General features: G+C 33.2%; 5 protein-coding genes across 5 annotated transcripts in view; 3 read left to right on the top strand and 2 right to left on the bottom strand.

The window, feature by feature from the left end:
- The window catches only part of LOC104769318, a 2,894-nt gene extending 2,030 nt beyond the window's left edge, over window positions 1-864 (top strand). Inside the window, exon 3 of the mRNA XM_010493496.1 lies at window positions 83-864. Within this exon, the coding sequence (XP_010491798.1) occupies window positions 83-568 (486 nt within the window). The 3' untranslated portion in view covers window positions 569-864. The remainder of the gene's footprint in view (window positions 1-82) is intronic.
- On the top strand, window positions 1,047-4,282 carry LOC104769332 (AP-1 complex subunit mu-2-like). Its single transcript, XM_010493530.2, has 11 exons — window positions 1,047-1,498; window positions 1,952-2,098; window positions 2,230-2,292; window positions 2,446-2,622; window positions 2,712-2,815; window positions 2,907-3,014; window positions 3,109-3,205; window positions 3,303-3,400; window positions 3,492-3,633; window positions 3,705-3,827; window positions 3,939-4,282. Exons 1-11 carry the CDS (start codon window positions 1,370-1,372, stop codon window positions 4,035-4,037), a joined length of 1,287 nt encoding a protein of 428 aa, XP_010491832.1. The 5' UTR covers window positions 1,047-1,369; the 3' UTR covers window positions 4,038-4,282.
- On the bottom strand, window positions 9,162-11,836 carry LOC104769342 (lipase-like). The gene is made up of 8 exons (XM_010493539.2): window positions 11,185-11,836; window positions 10,978-11,072; window positions 10,796-10,899; window positions 10,600-10,700; window positions 10,404-10,507; window positions 9,853-10,290; window positions 9,620-9,751; window positions 9,162-9,525 (listed from the first exon to the last, which is right to left on the bottom strand). The coding sequence occupies exons 1-8, from the start codon at window positions 11,422-11,424 to the stop codon at window positions 9,330-9,332; spliced, it is 1,410 nt and encodes a 469-aa protein (XP_010491841.1). The 5' UTR covers window positions 11,425-11,836; the 3' UTR covers window positions 9,162-9,329.
- Window positions 16,556-17,753, top strand: LOC104769351 (EMBRYO SURROUNDING FACTOR 1.2-like). Its single transcript, XM_019243385.1, has 3 exons — window positions 16,556-16,647; window positions 16,736-16,911; window positions 17,340-17,753. Exons 1-3 carry the CDS (start codon window positions 16,587-16,589, stop codon window positions 17,343-17,345), a joined length of 243 nt encoding a protein of 80 aa, XP_019098930.1. The 5' UTR covers window positions 16,556-16,586; the 3' UTR covers window positions 17,346-17,753.
- Window positions 20,704-21,872, bottom strand: LOC104778665. Its single transcript, XM_010503115.2, has 4 exons — window positions 21,720-21,872; window positions 21,595-21,666; window positions 21,285-21,345; window positions 20,704-20,960 (listed from the first exon to the last, which is right to left on the bottom strand). Exons 1-4 carry the CDS (start codon window positions 21,870-21,872, stop codon window positions 20,857-20,859), a joined length of 390 nt encoding a protein of 129 aa, XP_010501417.1. The 3' UTR covers window positions 20,704-20,856.

Genomic DNA, 22,305 nt, shown 5'->3' on the forward strand with positions numbered 1-22,305 from the left:
AGGTAACAAAACCCTCTTATCTTCTTCTTCTTGGGTCATGATTTGTTGTCTGTTGTTGTTTACTCAATAAAAATTGTTGCAGGTGATGGATGCAAGAGCGTTGTGGATGAAAGAGCTTCAGAATCAAACCCATTCTTCTAAAGAAAGTAGAGATAAGATTCTTGAAGAAGACATTTCACCGTCAACTTCAAATTACTACGACCATGCTCCTCCTGAGTTTTTGTCTCCAAGAATATATGCTTTTGAACCTCCTTCAATCATGTATCGCGATTTCGAACACGGGTCTGAAAACGCTAAGTTCATCGATAAAGCTGTTATTGATGAAAAACCAATCCAGAAGAATGACAAAAGTAGTGCAAGTCTTAGCCAAACACCTAAAGATGTTGTTGTTGATGATGACGATGATGATTGGCCAGAAGAAGAAGATTCAGCTAATTCTTGGGCTCCAATGTTCACAGTGAATGAGGATGATGTTTCTTTCAGTGATCTAGAAGGAGACGACGATATAAGTAGCTTAGCACTCAAGTCTAAGATTACATCAAAGGGCACAGATCAAAAAGAAACATGATACATCATCATCTGGCTTGTTGCTCTGCCCTGTCTCCACGAGATCGAAGCAAATAGAATTGAACATAAAGATGTGTGCTGAGTCAAATCGTGGAAAGTCATCTGGGCGAGTTTGATTGTTTGTGGTTTTAATGATGGTTGCTCTCAAAGAGAAGAAAGGAAGAAAAGAAGAAAAGAAAGGTTTTGATTGAAACATGTACAGAAGATTACTTTGATCACTTCAATTTCATTGTATTGTTCTCACTCTATATCTCTTTCTCGCCTATGTAATGAAGATATTGAAAGGCATTAAACATAGATGAAATGTGTTTAGTATATGATTACATCTCAGAGATCTCAATTACCAAACGTACTTCTCACAATTGGCAATAATGAATCACGACTACGAAAAGTAAAAGAGTTCATACAAGTGGCAACGTGTGTTTTTTTGGTTACAAAACGGTGTCGTATTAGTGGAATCTCAAGGCATTATGTTTGGGACAATAGAGTAATGCGAAGCTGAATTTGATAGCTGCACTTTTTTACTCCCATCGGTCTTTTTTTTTAAATTTTAATTTTAATGTGTGTGTCTCTATTATGAATCCAACCACGAACCAGAACGAATTCGTCAGATCGTGAATAAGACTTTATCGAGAAACCACTCAGCTGCACCAGATGATCTTAGCTCCTTCTTCTCTTTGACGTTGGTCCTTCTTCTCCAGCGAAGCATAAGATTCTTCAGATCTCGTTGGGTTAATCCATCTGTTTGATCGGATCTGATTCGAAATCGTTGAGAAACAGGGAGGAAAGAAAGAAGAAGAACATGGCAGGGGCGGCCTCAGCGCTGTTTCTGCTCGATATCAAGGGCCGTGTTCTGGTGTGGCGCGATTACCGTGGCGATGTCACAGCTGCTCAAGCTGAGCGTTTCTTCACCAAACTCATCGAGAAAGAGGTGTTTTACTCTCTCTTCTGATCTTTGCTTTCTGGATTTGCGATTCGGTGTTTTTAGTTTCTGTTTTGGTACTTGGATGATGTGAGTTCTAAAGAGTACTTGGATGCAATGAACGAGAGTCATGGATTCGTTTCTAATTTCCATCTTTGGGAGATTCGCCAATAGAATTCGAAAAAGTGTTCTAAGCAATAGACCCGATTGTATGGAAGCTTGCTAATAGAATTCTTAGATAAGATAGTGATCTGTCTTTGTGATCTGATGCCACTAGTCCTTCTGAGATTCTTGTGATTTTACGATACGGAAGTTTGAACATTTGGAACTAATGAACAAGCTTGATCAGTGCTTATAGGAGGATTCAATTTGGATAAAAATTTGATCAGAATCGATACTATTTACTTTCGTAAGTAGTGTTTTCTTTGCGGGTTTGCTTACTTTCGTCTAATTTTTTTTCAGGGTGATTCACAATCAAACGATCCGGTTGCTTATGATAATGGGGTGACCTACATGTTTGTACAGCATAGTAACATTTACTTGATGATAGCGTCCAGACAGAACTGTAATGCTGCCAGTCTTCTCTTCTTCTTGCATCGCGTTGTCGATGTAAGCTTCCCTAGTGATTCAGTTTTTGCATTTCCATCTGTTTCCCCCGGTTGGAGGATATAGAATATAAAGAACGGCACTGTTTTCATATGATACTTTTTCATTTATGTGTTTCTTATATTGTTTTGTAGGTTTTTAAGCATTACTTTGAGGAGTTAGAGGAAGAATCATTGAGGGATAACTTTGTGGTAGTGGTATGTCAATGCTTCTCCCATCTGCTCGCTCTTATAACACCTTTTTTTTTTATGCTATATAGTATATTATTATTTCTCTCACATGGGCTGAATATGTGTGGACAAAAGTTATTATAAAGACTAGGTACTGAAATTGACTTATGTTGCTGGCAGTATGAGTTACTTGACGAGATGATGGACTTTGGTTACCCTCAGTATACTGAGGCGAGAATCCTTAGTGAATTCATCAAGACTGATGCATATAGAATGGAAGTTACACAGCGACCTCCAATGGCTGTCACAAATGCTGTCTCATGGAGGAGTGAGGGGTTACAATTTAAGAAAAACGAAGTGGGTGCTTACTTTTCAAGCAGGGAACAGTTTACTTAAGAAAACGTTTAAGTTGTCAAATGTTGACATGCAGATGTTTTGTTTTCCAGGTTTTCTTGGATGGAATTGAGAGTGTAAATATCCTTGTGAACAGTAATGGGCAAATTGTCAGGTCTGATGTCGTTGGAGCATTGAAGATGCGAACATACTTGAGGTGCGTTCTCTAGTATTCCTAGTAAACAAAGTATATTAGATGAAAAGCCCCACCTCTTTGACCCTCTACTTCTTAACCAATGTATTAATAGTGGAATGCCAGAGTGTAAGTTAGGCCTGAATGATAGAGTATTGTTGGAGGCACAGGGGCGGCCAACAAAAGGAAAAGCCATTGATTTGGAGGACATCAAATTTCATCAGTATGTATCCTCTTGCAGTTCCAAACATTCTTGACAATCACTTTATCCAGACCAATTTTTGAGTTTTTACATCTCTCTTTCTTCAAAATGTTAGGTGTGTTCGATTAGCCCGTTTTGAAAACGACCGGACGATATCTTTCATACCACCTGATGGATCTTTTGATCTAATGACGTATAGACTCAGTACTCAGGTTTGAATTGTGGACTATTGCACAAATGGTTTTTGTCCCCTTCTTAAGCAAATTAAATCTCATGATATTTTTTTATTTTCACATTATACTTGTTCAGGTAAAGCCACTTATATGGGTGGAAGCGCAGATAGAGCGGCATTCCAGAAGTCGTGTTGAGATGCTAGTAAAAGCTAGAAGCCAATTCAAGGAAAGAAGGTAACTAATAATCCTTGTGTGATTTTACGTTTTAACCATGACTTAAAAAAAATCCTTTAAAACGTTTTGCTAAGAGTTTCTTACTGTGCAGCACTGCAACAAATGTTGAGATTGAGTTGCCTGTACCAACCGATGCATCTAACCCCAATGTAAGAACATCTCTTGGGTCTGCCGCATATGCTCCCGAAAAAGATGCACTGGTCTGGAAAATCAAATCTTTCCCAGGGAACAAGGTAAGTTCTTATAGTTTAATGTAATACTTTACCAAAGTCAAATGCTTACATGGATTTTTGAAACAATGTAGGAGTATATGTTGCGAGCAGAGTTTCATCTTCCAAGTATAACGGCAGAGGAATCAACACCTGAGCGGAAAGCTCCAATCCGTGTCAAATTCGAGATCCCATACTTCACAGTTTCAGGAATACAGGTCGGGATTGCTAACAGTGATCAGTTTGTCATATGTATCGTTCTCGTTCAATACTACTGCATTGAAATCTGAAAGTAAAAACCTGATGCGTGATAATTATGGGTATTGTAGGTTCGATACCTGAAGATCATTGAGAAGAGTGGGTATCATGCTCTTCCATGGGTGAGATATATAACCATGGCTGGTGAGTACGAACTGAGACTCATGTGAGATTTGTGTTTTTGTTTAACTTTTATTTTGGCCATTGTCAACGACAACGAACAAAGCAGAGGAAGATCGTTTAAAAAAAATAAGTGAAAAAGATTGAAATATTATATAGCTGATGAAATTTGCGGTGAAGGTTGTTTTAGAAGCCATATTCTTGTGAATTGTTTTTCTTCTTTTCTTTTTTTTTTTCTGTAAGATTTTAAAGTTTTTACGATAGTTTTTCTATTAGTAAGTACTTTTTGGTATCTCTCAAAACCGAGTTTACGCGCTTCCTCTCTTTTTTTCACTTGATATCTATAGCTATAGCTTTTATTCTATGACTATAAAACTAGAGTAATTGTAACGACATTTTATATAACGCCACCTACATGAGATTAGGTGACATCATCGAATTCGATATGGGCTAAGAATGACCTCTTCCTAATCGCTATGCGAAATGTCACATTCAGAAGTCTTTTTAAAAACGTATTAACTTATTCAGGTCACCTTAATTGGTAAATAATGAATAAACAGAGAAGTCGGATATGAGAAAAATATAAATAACAATAAAATAAGATTGTACACACTCATTCTCTATTGGAATGTTTTTCTATATACCAACATCATTACCAATGAAAAAGTTGTCTCACTAGTCTTTTTATAAACTATCAATTCTTGCGACAAAGTGTTAAATCACATAGAGCTTATTGAAAACTTCCAAAATTAAGACAAGTATTAATCAAAGTAATGGTTAAAACATAATATCAAAATAAATAAAATGTCATGGGCATTCCGTCCAGCAACATCAAATATCAATGTAAAACACGAACACAATCAACAATATTTATAAAATTAATTTACCGTCTTTATGACACAATCAGTTTGAAGAAAAGTTTTGCAGAAACTTTTTATCATGTGTATTTCCGAACCGGGACGTTTAACCAAACTTGTGTAAGACAAACAAGATCAAAATATGAGAGGAATTAGCAAATACAATAAGAAATTCAGTACTTCCTAAACACAATAAGGAATTGGCAAAGACAATAAAAAATCTCATTATAATATATGTTATTTGGTCATGTTGCTCCACGCCTGATGTTATATAAAGACTTGTGAGTAAGTTAGTGCTACAAAAAGACTCTTAAGTTTGTGATGTTGTAGACATTGTGGGCACATGCTACTATTTTTCCATGAGTACTTATAATGATTCCACATCCATACAAAAAATTTACTCGTAAATTTGGTCAAGTAAAGCTTTAAGTATTAATACAATCGCTATTTAGTATTATTTGCTATAAGACTACTTACAATGGTGTTATTGAAAAAAATTATTAAATTGTTGAATTGGTGCAAAGATGTATGAAAAATTTGTTGAATATGAGGTGGATTAAACATAATTGAATAAGTTCAACATGTTGAATTAAAAGAGAGAGATAGTGTCCATGTGGTATCCTCTCATAGGTTGTTAGGAGTGATATAGAGATTGAAACGTGTGTTGTTAACATTATTGTTGATTGTTGATTTTTTTTTTTTTTTTAGATTTACCCCCAATTATTTGAGATCCATTATATTATAGTGAATTAATATTTTTATTCTTGATTTCTCTATCAAAATTCATTATTTTTATACTCTATCAATAAATATTTCTTTCATTTGAACTGGACACATAAAAACCGTCTTTTGTGAAATAGATACCAACAATGATTTTTTCTACACTCAAAATTATTCTACTTACTCGTAAACAGTGATTATCAATTTTCAAGCCAACACTTTTTCATGTGTGATTGAAGACCTTTATTGTTTGTGACTTAGTCTAAGAATATGAAATAAAAATAAGAAAAGAATTATTTTAGCCACTAACTCATTAATTTGTAGTTAATAGATGAAAATTAGAGTATGAAATAAAATAATGGGAATAGATTGTTCAACTTTATTAAACAAATCTATTGTAGAGTGTAAAAATTGATTGGATGTTGAATTATTAGATGAAATAGAAAGAAGATGATGTTGAATGTAAAATAGGATGTTAAAAGAGTTTACCCTGTACATAGACTAAGATCATCTTCATTGAACTAGAGGTTCTAGTTCTAGGCATGGGCATTTGGTTAACCGTTCGGTTTCGGTTCGGTTGTATTCGGTTTCGGTTAGTTTGGATATAGTAATATAATAACCATTTAGATATTTTAGAAATTTTGGTTCGGTTTCGGTTCAGTTAGTTGAAGAGTTAACCATAACTGACATAAATTATATTGAAATTAACCAAATAAAACGAATATAACCAAAAGTAATTGAATATAACCGAAATTAACCAAAAAACATTACAAAAGTATAAAAAGGAGAAAAAATATTGAAATCCGATTTTACAAAATAGTATTTAGCTTTGTAAATTCAAAATAATAAAATTTATATATATTGATTATTTTAAGTATTTAATTGTTTTGAATGTAGAAATAATCAATATTTTAAATTTATTTTATAGTATTGCATAATATTAAGTATATTATTTTTGGTATCTTCTAAGTATTCAGACATTTCAGTTAACCATTTAACTGTCGGTTCGGTTCGGCTCGATTTCGGTTAGTTTGGATATAGGATTTTAGTAACTATTCGGTTATTTGAGGAATTTCGATTCGGTTTTGGTTTGATTTTTTTCGGTTCGGTTCGGTCGATTATTTCGTTACCGGTTATTTTGCCCAGCCCTAGATTCTACCATAATATATTATTAGTATTTATAATTTAGTCTAATTAGATAAATAAATATTTTATAATTTAGTCTAATTAGATAAATAAATATTAAGTCATTAAATCTTAGACAATAGTATAACAAGAATATGTGGTCCAAGCGTGTATCGACTTCTTTTGGGTTCTTTCTGTTAATTACCGCGGAAAGAAAACCATAATTACATCAGCGAATTCGATATGGAATAAGAATGAACTCATCCTAATTGACAATCGTTATGTGAAACGACACGACAAATCATTTTTATAGTTAAATTACTTACTCAAGTCTTGCATAACTTAAAGACAAATTACTTATTCAAGTCTCAAATTACTAACAATGCTTTACTTACTCAAGTCTCGAATTACTAACAATGTTTTACTTAATCAAGTCTCAAATTACTAACCAAACCACTCCGGATCCGTCAGAGGCTCCGTTACACCATACAGTGCTGTTGGTTGCCCTTTTACCATTTCAACCTTCTTCATCCAATTGTTCTTCTTTACAATTTCACATATCACATCACTAGGTATGGCAAAGCCAAGAGCGGGCCCAATCAAACAATTGTGACTAACCATTCCTATCACTTGGCCTCGCATGTTGATAAGTGGGCCTCCACCATTTCCCTTACAAAAAAAAAATGAAGTCGAGTTAACGAAACAAAAATATGCCAACACAAATGAAAAAAACAAATGTAATCAACAATATTAATAGAAAAGAATTTAATTTACCATGTGTAGGGAACAATCTGTCTGGATAAAATGATCGTATGAACTATCCATGAAGGGTATTTCATGATAGGGGCGTTTAACACAGCTACAATATCAAATAAGATAAAATTAGCACATATAATTTGAAATATATTTATATTGAAATATAATTTGAAATATATGTACAAATTTTTTACCTGATAATACCCTTGGATATTGTATGGGATAATCCAAAGAAATATCCAATTGTTAGTACCAAATCTCCGATGCACTTTTGGATATACCAAAAGTAACAGGGGTGAATTTGGTACCTTCACTACACATCTCCACTATTGCCAAGTCATTGTAAGCATCAAGGAAAGAAATTTGACCACACACGACTTGTTCGTTACTAAAGATGATGTCCACCTAATAAAATAATTGATAACAATACAAATATAATTCAATATCCAATTGAGTTTAAAAATGTTTACAATATCTAACAATATTATTGATACATACCATTTTAGTTTCCGCCTGATATTCAGGATCATGTTTCAGACGAAACATGTTATCATAGATTGAGTGTGCACAAGTTAATATCTTTCATGTGGTGCTGATAATAATTCCAGCTCCATAACAGATTGCATCACCTAGGTCAAAAAAAAAAAAAGAATTAATTAGTGAATACAATATGTATCGGCTTAGTCAAAATCAAAAAAAAAAATTAAGTAAGTGAATACAATACCTTCGTATGTTATCAAATTAACTATCGATGGCATCCTCTCATAGGTTGTTAAGAGTGATATAGAGATTAAGACATGTGTTGTTACCATTATTGATTATTGAATTTTTTTTTATATAGATTTATACCCAATTATTTGAGATCAATTATATTATAGTAAATTTATATTTTTATTCTTGAATTCTATATCAAAATTCATCTTTTTATACTTTATCAATAGAGATTTCTTTCATTTGATCCAGACACATAAAAATCATCTTTTGTGAAATAGATACCAACAATGATTATTTCTACACTCAAAATTATTCTACTTACTCCTAAACAGTGATTATCAATTTTCAAGTCAACTCTTTTTTTATGTGTGATTGAAGACCTTTATTGTTTGTGACTTCGTCTAAGAATATGAAATAAAAAAATAAGAAAATAATTAATTAACTTTAAATTATTTTTGCTATTAATTCATATTAATTTCTAGTTAAAAAATGAAAATAATAATATGAAATAAAATGATGGGAATATATTGTTGAACTTTATTAAACAAATATAGTGTAGAGTGTAAAAATTGATTGGGTGTTGTTGAATTATTAGATGGAATAGAAAGAAGATGATGTTGAATGTAAAATAGGATGTTGTAGAGTTTACCATTGTACATAGTCTATGATCATCTTCATTCAACTAGAAGTTCTACCATAATAATATACCATTGTACATAGTCTGTGATCATCTTCGTTCAACTAGAGGTTCTAGGGTTCTACCATAATATATTATTAGCATTTATAATTTAGTCTAATCAGATAAATAAATATTAAGTCATTAAATCTTAGACAATAGTATAACAAGACCATGTGGTACAAGCGTGTATATGTGAATGTTTTAATTGTGTCTAAGAGAAGACACTCTTATCCGAAGAGAAAACGACGAGTGTGATCGATATACTTAGCTTCGTGGGCGTCCCCTAAGGGATTTGATTAGGCAGTAGAGCAACATTAACCAAATAACAAATATTATAATTTTTTATAATGAAAATGTATTGTTTTATAGTACAACAAATCGAGAGAGAATAAGAAGAACAACGAATGAGATCTGTATTAATAAATCAATAGCCTAGAAAAACTTTAAGCCCTCAAGATATATCAACCCTACAACATTTTTCTTAAAAATGATCAATGTACAAAGTTGTTTCTTTTGGGTGAACGAGGAGAAGAAGGAGATAGATTAGGGAGAGTCTGAGGAATCTTTCTAAAAACATGTTTCCTGCAACGTTGGAAGATACTGTCGTATATTAGATCAAACTGAACTCCAGCTCTCTCTCTATTCACTATGAACATTATGTGATCTGCTTCCACTATCTTATAATACCTGCAACAACACACAACAAGAAGACCAAGTTTTGATTCCATCAATATTCATTTTCCACTCTTAAAGGAATTTTGTTGAAATATGATTCACTCACCAGATGCCTGGTTGTAATGTTTGACACTCTGAATCGCTTCTTATGAAACGGCTTGGATGCTCAACGGGTAGCCTCGGATGCGTCATTGATATTGTGTTCAATGCCCCATCGTTCTCTTGCCATTCCTCATCCCTTTATTCAAAATTCACAAACATTGTTTTCTTAGAACAATGTTAAACAAAGGACTGATCAAAAATGAATGTTGAGAGTTTGAATCATTTTTTGTTGTGTACCTGTAGCCTTTATAAGGAGGAGATACATCTTGTGGGAATCTCCATTGGCTCATCTGAAAGACGCGGAGAAAGAGCATCGGGTGGATTCCAAGAACACCTGAAGGAATTGTCATTCCCATGATTCTGCGGGTGCGTTTAGTCGCGTAGCTGAAGTAGTAAGTGTTTGGAAACGTCTGGAGATTGGTGTTAATACTTGTCGAGCCTTGGATCGTGAGATCAGGTAAGATCCAATCGCCAGAAGCAAAAGGACCTGCGTTTCCCATAAGGCAATCAACGAGACCTCTCACACCAGTTTTCTTCCAAGAAATGTTGAAGTGATCGAATCCGAAATTGTAATAAGTCTTTAGCCATGATATATCCAACCAATCATACATGATCACGCCTATACGACATAGCTGCAACAGACATATCGGTTTCATGCTCATTCCATCATCTGTCCTGTAAACCGCAGCAATAGGAATCAACAATGAGGACGAAAGATCTTGGTCTTACAAGAACTTACATTTGCTTATGAAGATCAAACTATTGAAAATTTCCGAATGGAAACTAACCGCATGCCATCTAAGTAAGTCCTGGTAGTTCCATTGAATGCCCCTGATAAAGATGTCACACTCAGAACCCAATTCTCATTCGTGTCTTCAAACCCTTCAAATGCCTAAACATCACGGTTTGAGACATATGTGTTAGCATCATCATCAAACATAGGTTAAACAAGAAATTTCACTAAAAGATGGATTCAACTCAAACCTTATCTGCAAGCATTTGCTGCAACACACGCACAACTTGAGCACCGGCTGAATGCCCCACAAAATGGATAGGATGATCCTCATCCCATTCAGGGTATTGCCCTAAAACATATACCAAAGTCAGATTTACATTCAAGATGAAAACATTTGGATACACGATGTCTTCCAATGAGCGAGCATTGAGATCAAAATCAAACCTTGTTCGTATCTTCTGCCAAACCGAGAATGTCCACAAGCCTCACTATGCTCTTCGCCAAAATCAACCCTCCCTCCTTTCAAGTAATAGAACAATTCCCTTGCCCTGGAAACACCATTGTTATCATCAGCACAATACAGATCAAAAACGTGGCTTCAACTGAGGCAAAAACGAATCCAATACCTATCATAGATGCTAGTTAAGGAACCCAAATCAGGAACAAGAACCCTCTCATCTTTCTTCTCAGCACCACCAAAGTATGATAAGCCTCCTAACCTCTAATCAAATCAAAAACAATAAGATCAAACCCTCAAAACAAGGAAACCTCTAACAAACAAAAGAACCAATTTTTGTTTGAGAATTTTAATTATGGAGTTTTTTTTTTTGTACCCCTTTGCCAAATCCAAAGATGCCATGAACCAATACAATAGGAGGCAAACCCTCAACATTGGTGAGATTTTGACATGTTTCTCCAACGTCATTGGACTTAAACAAGTAATCATTCAACGTCTGGGAGATATCTCCGGCAACGGCGGAGCTGAATATATAAAACCCATAAATCAAATGCACAATGGAGCTCACGAAGAGCTCCGCGAGCTGAAGAGAAGTCATCATCCACAACTTAATCATCGTTCTTCTTCCTCTTCTTCCCTCCCAAAATAATAAAAATCGGGAATCTGATAAGAAAGAAAGCCAAAATCGAGATAAAGGAATCTCCTTTATCCTCCTCAAATAAAAAAAGAAACTCCCCAAGAACAGGGGAGACAAAATACAGAGAGGGAGTCTTCTTCTTTCAAAAGAACAACATAAAGGATGCTCCTTTGGCGAAAACCCAGAAAAAGAAAGAAAATTTCGAAAAAAAAAAACTTTTTATTTTTTTTTTCCCACAGAGAGAAAATTATGGAACAAAATACGGTTGTCTCTCTCTCTATCTGTCTCTCTTTTATCATCCAATAAAAACTTTGTTATCCACTTGTATCTGCCCACCTCTCACCAAACAACAACTAGTACTATTTTTTTTCTTTAATACCAAAAACAAAAAAAAACAAAAAAAAAAAGATTTTATAATCTTTGAAGGCTCAATCACGCCATGTGTAACAGTGGTGACCTCTCTCTCTTCTCTCTCTCTCTGTCTCTATGAAATTTCGAGTTTCAGCAATATTGTAATGTCAGGGTCCACTAAAATATTTGATTGGGTATTTTGAGGAGTTGTGTGATTGGTTGAGAGAAACGGTGGAAGAAGTGGGGCTGGATCGGGTTCGTTCGTTCATAGAATCCGACCAACTGTATTATTATTATTATTTATCTACCTTCTGCTTATCTGTAACCTTATCCATTTTATTTTTTAATCACAATTTTTTTTAGCTCTAATTATTTATTTTCCATTAGTTTTTTTTTTCTTCTTCACAATGTGTGTAATTATTGTGTTACGTGAATATGAATAAGTGCGGATATGTGTTAAGATCTGTTTATATATATNAAATTATGGAATGGTAATGAAAAAAAAAAAAAAAAAAAAAAAGAGAGAGAGAGGTTAATTTTAAGCATGGAAAACGTGAATTCGCGGGGAACAAATGCACATGGCTTGCAGTTTCTTTCCAAATTGGTAAAGAGGTAATTTATATCCAAATTGTTCCTTTCCTTTTTAGTAAAGGATCCATTGTTGTCGTGTAAGAAAAATTATGAGATTCAGAATAGTGTGTGAGGCAGACTATTTTGACGGCTTGATAATATTCGGGGAATTAAAGGTTAATTAATTCATCTTTTTCATATTCGTCCTTTTATCGGATATCCTAAACTTTTAGTCTTAATTAGCGCGCGTATTAGACTTATCTTGAGATACCGCAACAGCGGTCAAGTGTGCATTAAAGAATTGTGGTTTCCACTAGCTTATGCATATACATACTACGGTGTTCTATCTCCAATTCCCAAGACCGAGATACAAAAATTGTGAAATAAATAAGGTATGGAGTATATACTACTATAATATTGTTACATTGTAGCTAGTGGCCAAAAATCACATTCATTGAAATTGGTCCTTCAAGCTCAACGAACAAGATTAAAAGTTACAATGTGTTCATAATCCATAGATTAATTTTCCTTTATAAATTTCAATAAGTACTTCCCGATATAGTCTAATTAATACTGATACAAATTGATTTATTTATGTGTTAGTATTAACATGTCGAATATAATATATTTAATTTTTGAATACAAGATACTATTACTACTAGAGAAGTCGTTTTTTTTTTTTGTGTTCAAAAGAAAGGTACACAATTTGGAAATTTAGAGTTGTATGTTGACTACACTTGGCCAAGGAACAAAAGTTTGACTGGAAAGTAGTCAAAATAAGAGTTAGTGCTATTGACTTTTTTGATAAATCTACTACACTTGGCAAATTCTCTATAGTAATTAAGTACATTCAGTTTTGGTAAAAAAAAAATGAAATCATTTGACTATAAAATTAGTTGACTAGTTTAGATAATCAATAAGACGATGAAACATAAATATACGTGACTATAAATATAGGAGATTTCACATACTGTACTTTACTAAGACAACTAAATTAGAGCAAATAAATCATAAAATTGTTCTCTAAGACAAAACAAACGATGAAATCACCAACAGTTATATTCTTCATATTCATGTTCTCTTTCTTTGCTCTACAGCAATGTATGTATAAAGTATTTTCATAAACATAGCAAACCTTTCTTTGTTTTCGTTTATTGTCAATGTTTGGTTAATGATTTGTAGTTTCAAATGTGTAAAACAAACGATGAAATCACCAACAGTTATATTCTTCATATTCATGTTCTCTTTCTTTGCTCTACAGCAATGTATGTATAAAGTATTTTCATAAACATAGCAAACCTTTCTTTGTTTTCGTTTATTGTCAATGTTTGGTTAATGATTTGTAGTTTCAAATGTGTAGGCATGCACGTGGATGTTAGAGAAATTGATAGCGTGAGCAAGCTCCAAATATCAAACTGTGTTCCTGCCAAATGCGGCGAAGAGGGTTTTTTCAAACGGAATTGTTGGTGTTGTTTTCATGCTCAAAATACTTGTTATAATACCCAAAAAATATGCGAGTCCCGCTGTCCTCCTTTAAAGTTTTAATATTTCAGAAAATTAATCCGTAAAAAAAAATATCAATAAGTGAAAAAGGCAAAAGAAATTACTATGGTTAAAAACTAAATTGTTGCATTTCAAAACCCAAAAATATAAATTATACTTATTATTATTATCACATAGAAATTGCATATCTTGTCGTTTTATAATTGATTTTGTTATATGGATATAAATTTGTTTCATAATCTTTGAAAAGATTATTCACGTCATGTTAGACCATTTCCATCCCTCATTTTAGGGGGAGATGTCTTCAAATTATAGAAAAAATAGATAAAAATATATATATTAAATAAATTGTTTTGGTGTCTTGCGACATTTAAACACTAAGACATAATGTTTTAAATTTAAAGACATCAAAATAATTTAATTAGTATTTGTTTTTTGTTTATTATTTATGTGTTATTTGTTTGTTGTTTAATATTTGTTTATATTTGTTTTTGGAATACAAGATACTAGAGAAGTCGTTTTTTTTTTCTGTGTTCAATAGAAAAGTACAAAATTTGGGAAATCTAGAGTCGTACGTTGACTACACTTGGCCAAGGAACAAAAGTTTGACTGGAAGGTAATCAAAATAAAAGTTAGTGCTATTGACTTTTTTTGATAAATCTACCACACTTCGCAAATTATCGAAAAAAACGATAAAAATCAACTCAGACTATTTACAGAACGTTTTTCCATAGCCAATCTATGATACTATATATATATCAATTTGAACAGAAAAAAAATTGAAATTTCCTATCTAAACTTTTAAAAATTTAGCGAATTTTAACCTTTCTTTAAATGATATTAGTTGACCAATTGACGGTGCTGAGTCATATACCATCAAGATGATACGTGGCAAAAACGTCAAAAAAAACAGAAAAAATGCTCAAGTAGGACTTGAACATAAGTGGCATAGTATGTAAAAACAGGTTCTTAACCACTCGGACACATCGGTGTTTCAGATTAGTTAGAACAAAGATCTAATATATTGGTTTCCGTCTTTCTTCTTCTCCCTCCTACGAACAAAAGTGAACTCAATCTTGATTACAAAATCCAAAATCGAAAAACAGAGCAAAATGAATATTAGGGTTAAGCAAAACTGATAATTGTAGACTAATAAAAACCCTCCTCTTCTTCTTCCTATTACTTGAAAGAATCTAGGGTTATTTATACGGATGATTCATCTCTCATATCACCTGGGTTCGAGTTTTTATTTTGTGTTTCTTCATGAAGTTCTATGAATTTTGTAAAACTCAGATTTAGATTTTGTAATTTTTGCTCTATTTTTATTGTTGATTATTGAGCGTTTGCTAATGTATGAACAAATAATATTGATCTCAAATAATAGCATAATCTGCTAAATTTTTTAAAGTTTAGGTAGGAAATTAAAAAATTTATTCTGTTCAAGTTGATATATGCATAGTATCATAGATTGGATATGAAAATGCGTTCTGAAAATAGTTTGTGTTGATTTTGGCCGTTTTTCCGGCAAATTCTCTATATTAATTAAGTACATTCAGTTTTGGTAAAAAAACTGAAATCAGTTGACTACAAAATTAGTTTACTAGTTTAGATGATCAATAAGACGATGATATACGTGACTATAAATAAAAGAGATTTCACATACTGTGTACTTTACTAAGACAACTAAATTAGAGCAAAGAAATCATAAAATTGTTGTCTTAGACAAAACAAACGATGAAGTCACCAACAGTTATATTCTTCATACTCATGTTCTCTTTCTTTGCTCTACAGCAATGTATGTATAAGGTGTTTTCATAAATATATAGCAAACCTTTGTTTTCGTTTTTTGTGTTAACGATTTGTAGTTTCAAATGTGTAGGAATGCACGTGGATGTTAGAGAAATAGATAGCGTGAACAAGCTCAAAATATCAAACTGTGTTCCTGCCCAATGCGGCGAAGATATTAGTTTCAAACGGAATTGTTGGTGTTGTTTTCATGATCAAAATATTTGTTTCTATACCAAAAAAGCATGCGAGTCCAGACCCCGTTGTCCTCCTTTAAAGTTTTAATCTTTTAGAAAATTAATGTGTAAAACAAAAAAAATCAATACATCAAAAGAAGGAAAAATAAATTAGTATGGTTAAAAACTAAATTATTGCATTTCAAAACCCAAAAATATAAATTATACTTAGTTCTTATTGTTATTATAATCACATAGAAATTGCTTATCTTGTCGTTTTATAATTAATTTTGTTATATGGATATGAATTTGTTTCATAATCTTTGAAAAGATTGTTCACGTCGTGTTAGACCATCATCATCCCTCATCTTTATTCTTTAGGGGGAGATGTCTTAAAAAAAACAAAAGTGAAAAAAATATAACAAAAGAAAGTTACACAATTTGGAAAAATCTAGAGTCGTTGACTACACTTGGCCAAGGAACACTAAAGTTATTACTGGAAGGAAGTCAAACTAAAAGTTATTACCGTTGACTACTAAAATCACTAGACGACACGGCAATTCTGTAAACAAATGTGGTTGACTGGTTAACTAGTTAACTAGTTTAGATAGTTATTAATGACAATATTTACTTTACCTATTTAATTAAGTTATGAACAATACATGTGACTATAAAATAGAAATCACATACTTTACTTGCATTTAGAGAAAATAAATCATAAAATTGTTGTCCAAGACAAACAATACAAACAAAACGATGAAGTCACAAACAGTTATATTCCTCGTATCCATGCTCTCCTTCTTTGCTCTTCATCAATGTAAGTGCTTTCATATAACAACTCTCTCTTTGTTTTCGTTTATTGTCAATGTTTGGTGGGATAATGATGTGTAGTTTCAAATGTGTAGGCATGCATGCGGATGTTGGAGAAAGAGAGAGCATGAGCAAGCTCTACATTCCAAATTGTGTTCCTGCCCAATGCGGAGAAACTTTTTTCAAATGGAACTGTTGGTGTTGTTTTCATGATATAACGATTTGTTACTGGATCCAAAAAGCATGCGATTCCAGCCCCCGTTGTCCTCCTGTAAAGTTTCATCTTTTAGAAAATTAATGTGTAAAAAAAACTTATATTAATATGTGAGAAAGAAATTAGTATGGTTAAAAACTAAATTTATTGCATTTCAAAACTCAAAAATATAAATTATACTTACTTCTTATAGTTATTGTAATTTAGGCTTTTCTATATCTTGTAATATAGTATTGATTAATTTTCTGTATATTACAACAACTCATATATATAATCAAAAAATACAATAATATGTTTTGGGACATCCAACCATGAAAATATCACATATATATGTACTCTCTCGTCTGCATACTTATGCTCACTCTATTTGCTCTAAATCAATGTATGTAAAATATAGGTTTTCTGATATATAGAAAATTTTATTTATTGAAATTGCTTTTTCATCATAAAATTTGGGTTGATGTGTGTTTAAATTCAACGTGCAGGTGTGAGGATGGAGGTTAGAGATATAAGAAGGTGGAACAAAATCTATGTACCAACATGTTTTCATGTTAATTGCGACCCTACTTTCAGTTTAAGAAGAAACTGTTATTGTTGCGGATTAAACGAAAAGCAATGCTATGACAAACACTATTGCAACACTCATTGTCCTCATCCTAAAGTTTAAAACTTTCATAAACCGATATACAACGAAGCATTATAGTGCTGAATTGTACTACTACTCCTAATGTCACTATTTGTTTCAATTAAAATAGGAAGACTTGGAAAATTAGACTACAAACTTGAGTCAATTGCAATGTTAGACTCTTTTTTTTCTCTCTCCAACATTTGCCACTTTCTTCCTATTAAATCCTTGTCCATTCATTTTATTTACAAAAATGCCATTATTTCTGATTTATTTGAATTTATTGCGAAAATGTTTATTACATCCATATCCTCATCTTCTTCTTTTATTTACGGTTGTGCCACCACCATCAATTTTCCAACAACTATGAACAACCAAATTTGAAGCTCTTAAAGCTTCAACAACCTGAATTTGTAAGTGCATCAGGTTGTTGAAGCTTTAAATAACACCCAATGCTATGAGAACTTCATTTTCTTCCATCTCCTCTCCATTTTAATCCAAGAAAATTTGCAAGTGCATTCATCTTGTTATATGTCATGATTCTTGGATAGTGATTAAATTGGTGCTGGGTCTCTACTGTGGTGACTAAAGACGACGTCCTCGGTGTTTGACATTGCAAAACAACCACCAATAAGGTTATTTTCCGGTAGATTTCATGATTTTGCTTAATTTTTTGCGAAATTAGACTTCATTTGTTAGTCTAACCGTCATAATATCATGTAAAGTCTACTATGTGGTCAAATTTGCAATTAAAAATTTATTGAGTTTCGAACCCGTAGACTGAAATTTCAGTCTCCTTAATTTCATTTGAAAACAAAAAAATATGGTTCAGACTGCATTATAATGTTTCTATCGGATACTTCGTTTGCAGTCTACTAAGGTGTATTTTTGCAATTGACCAAATTCTTGACTTTTTAGTTATGACTGTCGGACGAAGTCTTCTTCCGATAATAAAAGAGTAGACTTCTATAGTGGCTATTTTTGGATTTGACCAAAATATAAAAACATTGACCGTCATATTATTGATAGAAAATTAATTAGTTGATTGCAAAAGAAGTCTACTAGTTAAAAAATTAAAATGTTGGTCAACCCCAAAAATGACCACGGCAGACTGCAAACGAAGTCAACAATCCTGGAGACTTCGTACGTAGTCTACTTGGCGAAAGTCAAACTTGGTCAATTGCAAAACTAACCACAACGAAGTTTACTTTTTCTAGTTGACGGATAGATGAAGTCTACTTGTTAGCTAGAAGTCTACTACAAAGTCAATGGTTTGGTCAATTGCAAAAATAACCAGAGTAGACTGTAACCGAAGTTAACTTGTTGAAACTTTCTAAGAAGTCTACTCTGTTCTATGTTTTTAATTGCAAAACTGACCAAAAAATTAACAAAGGAAGACAACAAAAGAAGTCAACTATCCTAGTAGACTTCATCCGGTGTCTGCTTTATTAAATTGTAATTGCAAAAATAGACCACACAAAATAGACTTCAAGGGAAGTATCTTCATAGAGGCTAGTTTATGTCTACAAGATTGACATAAACATGAAGTCTTCATAATTTGATAACCAAGTTATTGCAAATTGGTGAATAATTTGAAAGATTTTCTTGTTGTATTCTTTGATATATGATATGTACTTGTCTCTGTATGTTTTTGAAATGATANAATTAATTAGTTGATTGCAAAAGAAGTCTACTAGTTAAAAAATTAAAATGTTGGTCAACCCCAAAAAAGACCACGACAGACTGCAAACGAAGTCAACAATCCTGGAGACTTCGTACGTAGTCTACTTGGCGAAAGTCAAACTTGATCAATTGCAAAACTAACCACAACGAAGTTTACTTTTTCTAGTTGACGGATAGATGAAGTCTACTTGTTAGCTAGAAGTCTACTACAAAGTCAATGGTTTGGTCAATTGCAAAAATAACCAGAGTAGACTGTAACCGAAGTTAACTTGTTGAAACTTTCTAAGAAGTCTACTCTGTTCTATGTTTTTAATTGCAAAACTGACCAAAAAATTAACAAAGGAAGACAACAAAAGAAGTCAACTATCCTAGTAGACTTCATCCGGTGTCTGCTTTATTAAATTGTAATTGCAAAAATAGACCACACAAAATAGACTTCAAGGGAAGTATCTTCATAGAGGCTAGTTTATGTCTACAAGATTGACATCAACATGAAGTCTTCATAATTTGATAACCAAGTTATTGCAAATTGGTGAATAATTTGAAAGATTTTCTTGTTGTATTCTTTGATATATGATATGTACTTGCCTCTGTATGTTTTTGAAATGATTATATATTATACATATGGAGAAATCAAGTTTTTGGTTTTCTTAGGCAGTTAGGTTATTAACTTAGACTTATTTTTGAAGTCAACGAGTTGGAGTTCTGTGTGAAATCTGTATAATTGAAAAAGTCTTTAATTGAAAAAAGAGTATGATTGCTTCACAATCCATCTATATATTGGTTGAGAGAGAAGATTCTTGTTCCTCACAAATCTGTTTACTACATTGCAATGGTGAGAACTAAGAAACTTAAAAGGAACAGTTTCATATCCTGATTTAGTTTTTCTTTATAATTTTGTTTTTGTCTTCTCTTCTTTGTAGGTCGTAAACATTGTCTTGAGGTTGGCGTGGCTGCAGACCGTGCTGGATTTCAACTTCGTGTTCTTACATTGTGAAACTATGGTTGCTCTTCTTGCTGCTCTTGAGATCATACGTCGTGGTATCTGGAATTTCTTTAGGTAACTTCTGAACCCAAAAAAATTAATCACTGTGCTTGCTCCTTTTAAAGCATTTTTTACGTAAGGGTTCTTGCTTTGTCTGGTTGTGAAGGTTGGAGAACGAGCATTTGAACAATGTGGGAAAATTCAGAGCATTCAAATCAGTTCCGCTACCATTCAACTATGATGAAGAGGAAGATCGAGATAGTTAAATCTTAGATTGTTATCAAATCAAGGTTTTTTTCACATGAGTGGTACTCCAATTTTGTATAGTTCCTTGTAAAACAATAAAGAAGTAGGAAATGAGCATGATGAGTCTTCGGATATAACAATCTTTTCTACCTAGGGTTATTATTGTTGTGCTCTCTCTGTCACAATGGGAGAGAGACCTACTAAACAAACAACAGCGATCACACCTGTGAGCTATTTTAACTATGATACACCAATAATTACCCTTGAAACACTCTAAGAAATTATGAGGTATTGACACAACAAGCGTAAGAAGCATGAGCATATTGATCTTGCAGCAAAAACCCAAATAGTTTGCCAAAACAGCATCAACTAAGTCTATCATATCACTCGAGTCTACTACTAAAAAAGCCAAGGTTGCTGCCTCTTGATATCCAACAAGGAGTGATCATATTGAAAACCTTTATCAGTTGTTCGAATTGCCTTGCTCACTAGGGTTTAGCCGCTCACCGCTGCAACAAAAGAAATGTGGCAGCTTAACTCGCCCGCAACTCCTGGAACACAAAAAGAGTATGCACTTAAACAACGGTATATACAAGTGCCCTCATCATGAAATCATGATAAGCGATACAAATACAGAATCAAGCATATGCCAAGGCCAAACAAGTGTGATTTATTGCCACGGCCAAACAAGTTGACTATTGTACCGCGATGAACACAAGAAGTTATTTCATCAAACTTGTTAAAGGTTCACAGTTCTAGTTACTTAAATGATATGCAGTTTCTAACAAGTGATGCTAAAGGACAGAATATTGAATCAGAAAGCATATGCGCTTATACTTCAGCTATTGAATTAAACAGTGACAAACAGATAAAACAACAAGAGAAGCCAATCTATAGGAACAGGTTTAAGAGCCTTTGGCCCATTTCTTATCCCTCTCTTGTGTTTAGAAATCTGCATTTTCAATCAAGAACAACTTTGATTAACACTATCATTCTCCAAGGAAAAAAAAATACACATTTTCATACTAGATAGCTCTGAACACCCAAGAACATATGAGCCTTAAGGAACCAAATCAATTTAGAACTGAGCTTAAACCCAGACGCCACAATAATTCAAAACCCTAATGAAAGTTTTAACATTTCAGAAGCAGGAAAACGAAAAGGAGAAAAACCAAATAAGAGAGACTGAGAGTTCTGTGACCTTCTTCTTAGGCACAGCCATTAGCTCCGTGGATCCGCTNGTCGTGGTATCTGGAATTTCTTTAGGTAACTTCTGAACCCAAAAAAATTAATCACTGTGCTTGCTCCTTTTAAAGCATTTTTTACGNTCTTAGGCACAGCCATTAGCTCCGTGGATCCGCTGAAATCAAAACTTGGAAGCCCGAATCCGAAACTCTTTTCATCGATTGAACCCGGCTGATTCTGATCAAACTCAGGAAAAACCAGCGGCGGCATAGAAATGGGGCGATCGAAAGCCATTGCTCAAACGGAGAAGATACGAACTCGGAGATCTTTTGAGTTCAGATCTAGTACCAAAAGAAAACAACAAGTAAACGATTGTCGTCATTAAAATTTGGAAATGAGAAATCGATAAGGAGAAGAAGTTGAGAGATGGATTCTTACGAGAGAAGCTGAAGTAATACCGGCGGTGGCGTCAATATCATCATCGACATCGTCGTTCAAATTCCACCAGATCTGGCTCTGATCTAGCCGCCGCTACAATCTTCAGATCTGTCAAAATAATAAACCACCCACACATTAATACACTGATTAACGAGAAGCAAACAACAAAGCATCATAGGAGAAGACAAAGAAAAGAAGAAGACATTACCTGTCTAAAACTCGAGATTAGGGTTTGGACTAAAAGGTCGATCTCTACACCATGTTTGACAGAGAGAAGAGCTGTAGATGA

Source organism: Camelina sativa, chromosome 3 (genome assembly GCF_000633955.1).
Source record: "Camelina sativa cultivar DH55 chromosome 3, Cs, whole genome shotgun sequence".
NCBI lineage: Eukaryota > Viridiplantae > Streptophyta > Magnoliopsida > Brassicales > Brassicaceae > Camelina > Camelina sativa.

Excerpts from the sequence above, each read along its gene's own strand:
- LOC104769332 (XM_010493530.2), top strand. The coding sequence starts at position 1,370 with ATGGCAGGGGCGGCCTCAGCGCTGTTTCTGCTCGATATCAAGGGCCGT. Across the intron at positions 2,099-2,229 it reads TCTTGCATCGCGTTGTCGAT|GTTTTTAAGCATTACTTTGA; the intron begins GTAAGCTTCCCT and ends ATTGTTTTGTAG. Across the intron at positions 2,293-2,445 it reads GGGATAACTTTGTGGTAGTG|TATGAGTTACTTGACGAGAT; the intron begins GTATGTCAATGC and ends TGTTGCTGGCAG.
- LOC104769342 (XM_010493539.2), bottom strand. The coding sequence starts at position 11,424 with ATGATTAAGTTGTGGATGATGACTTCTCTTCAGCTCGCGGAGCTCTTC. Across the intron at positions 10,291-10,403 it reads ACTTACTTAGATGGCATGCG|GACAGATGATGGAATGAGCA; the intron begins GTTAGTTTCCAT and ends TGCGGTTTACAG. Across the intron at positions 9,752-9,852 it reads CCTCCTTATAAAGGCTACAG|GGATGAGGAATGGCAAGAGA; the intron begins GTACACAACAAA and ends TTTTGAATAAAG.
- LOC104769351 (XM_019243385.1), top strand. The coding sequence starts at position 16,587 with ATGAAGTCACAAACAGTTATATTCCTCGTATCCATGCTCTCCTTCTTT. Across the intron at positions 16,648-16,735 it reads CTTCTTTGCTCTTCATCAAT|GCATGCATGCGGATGTTGGA; the intron begins GTAAGTGCTTTC and ends TCAAATGTGTAG.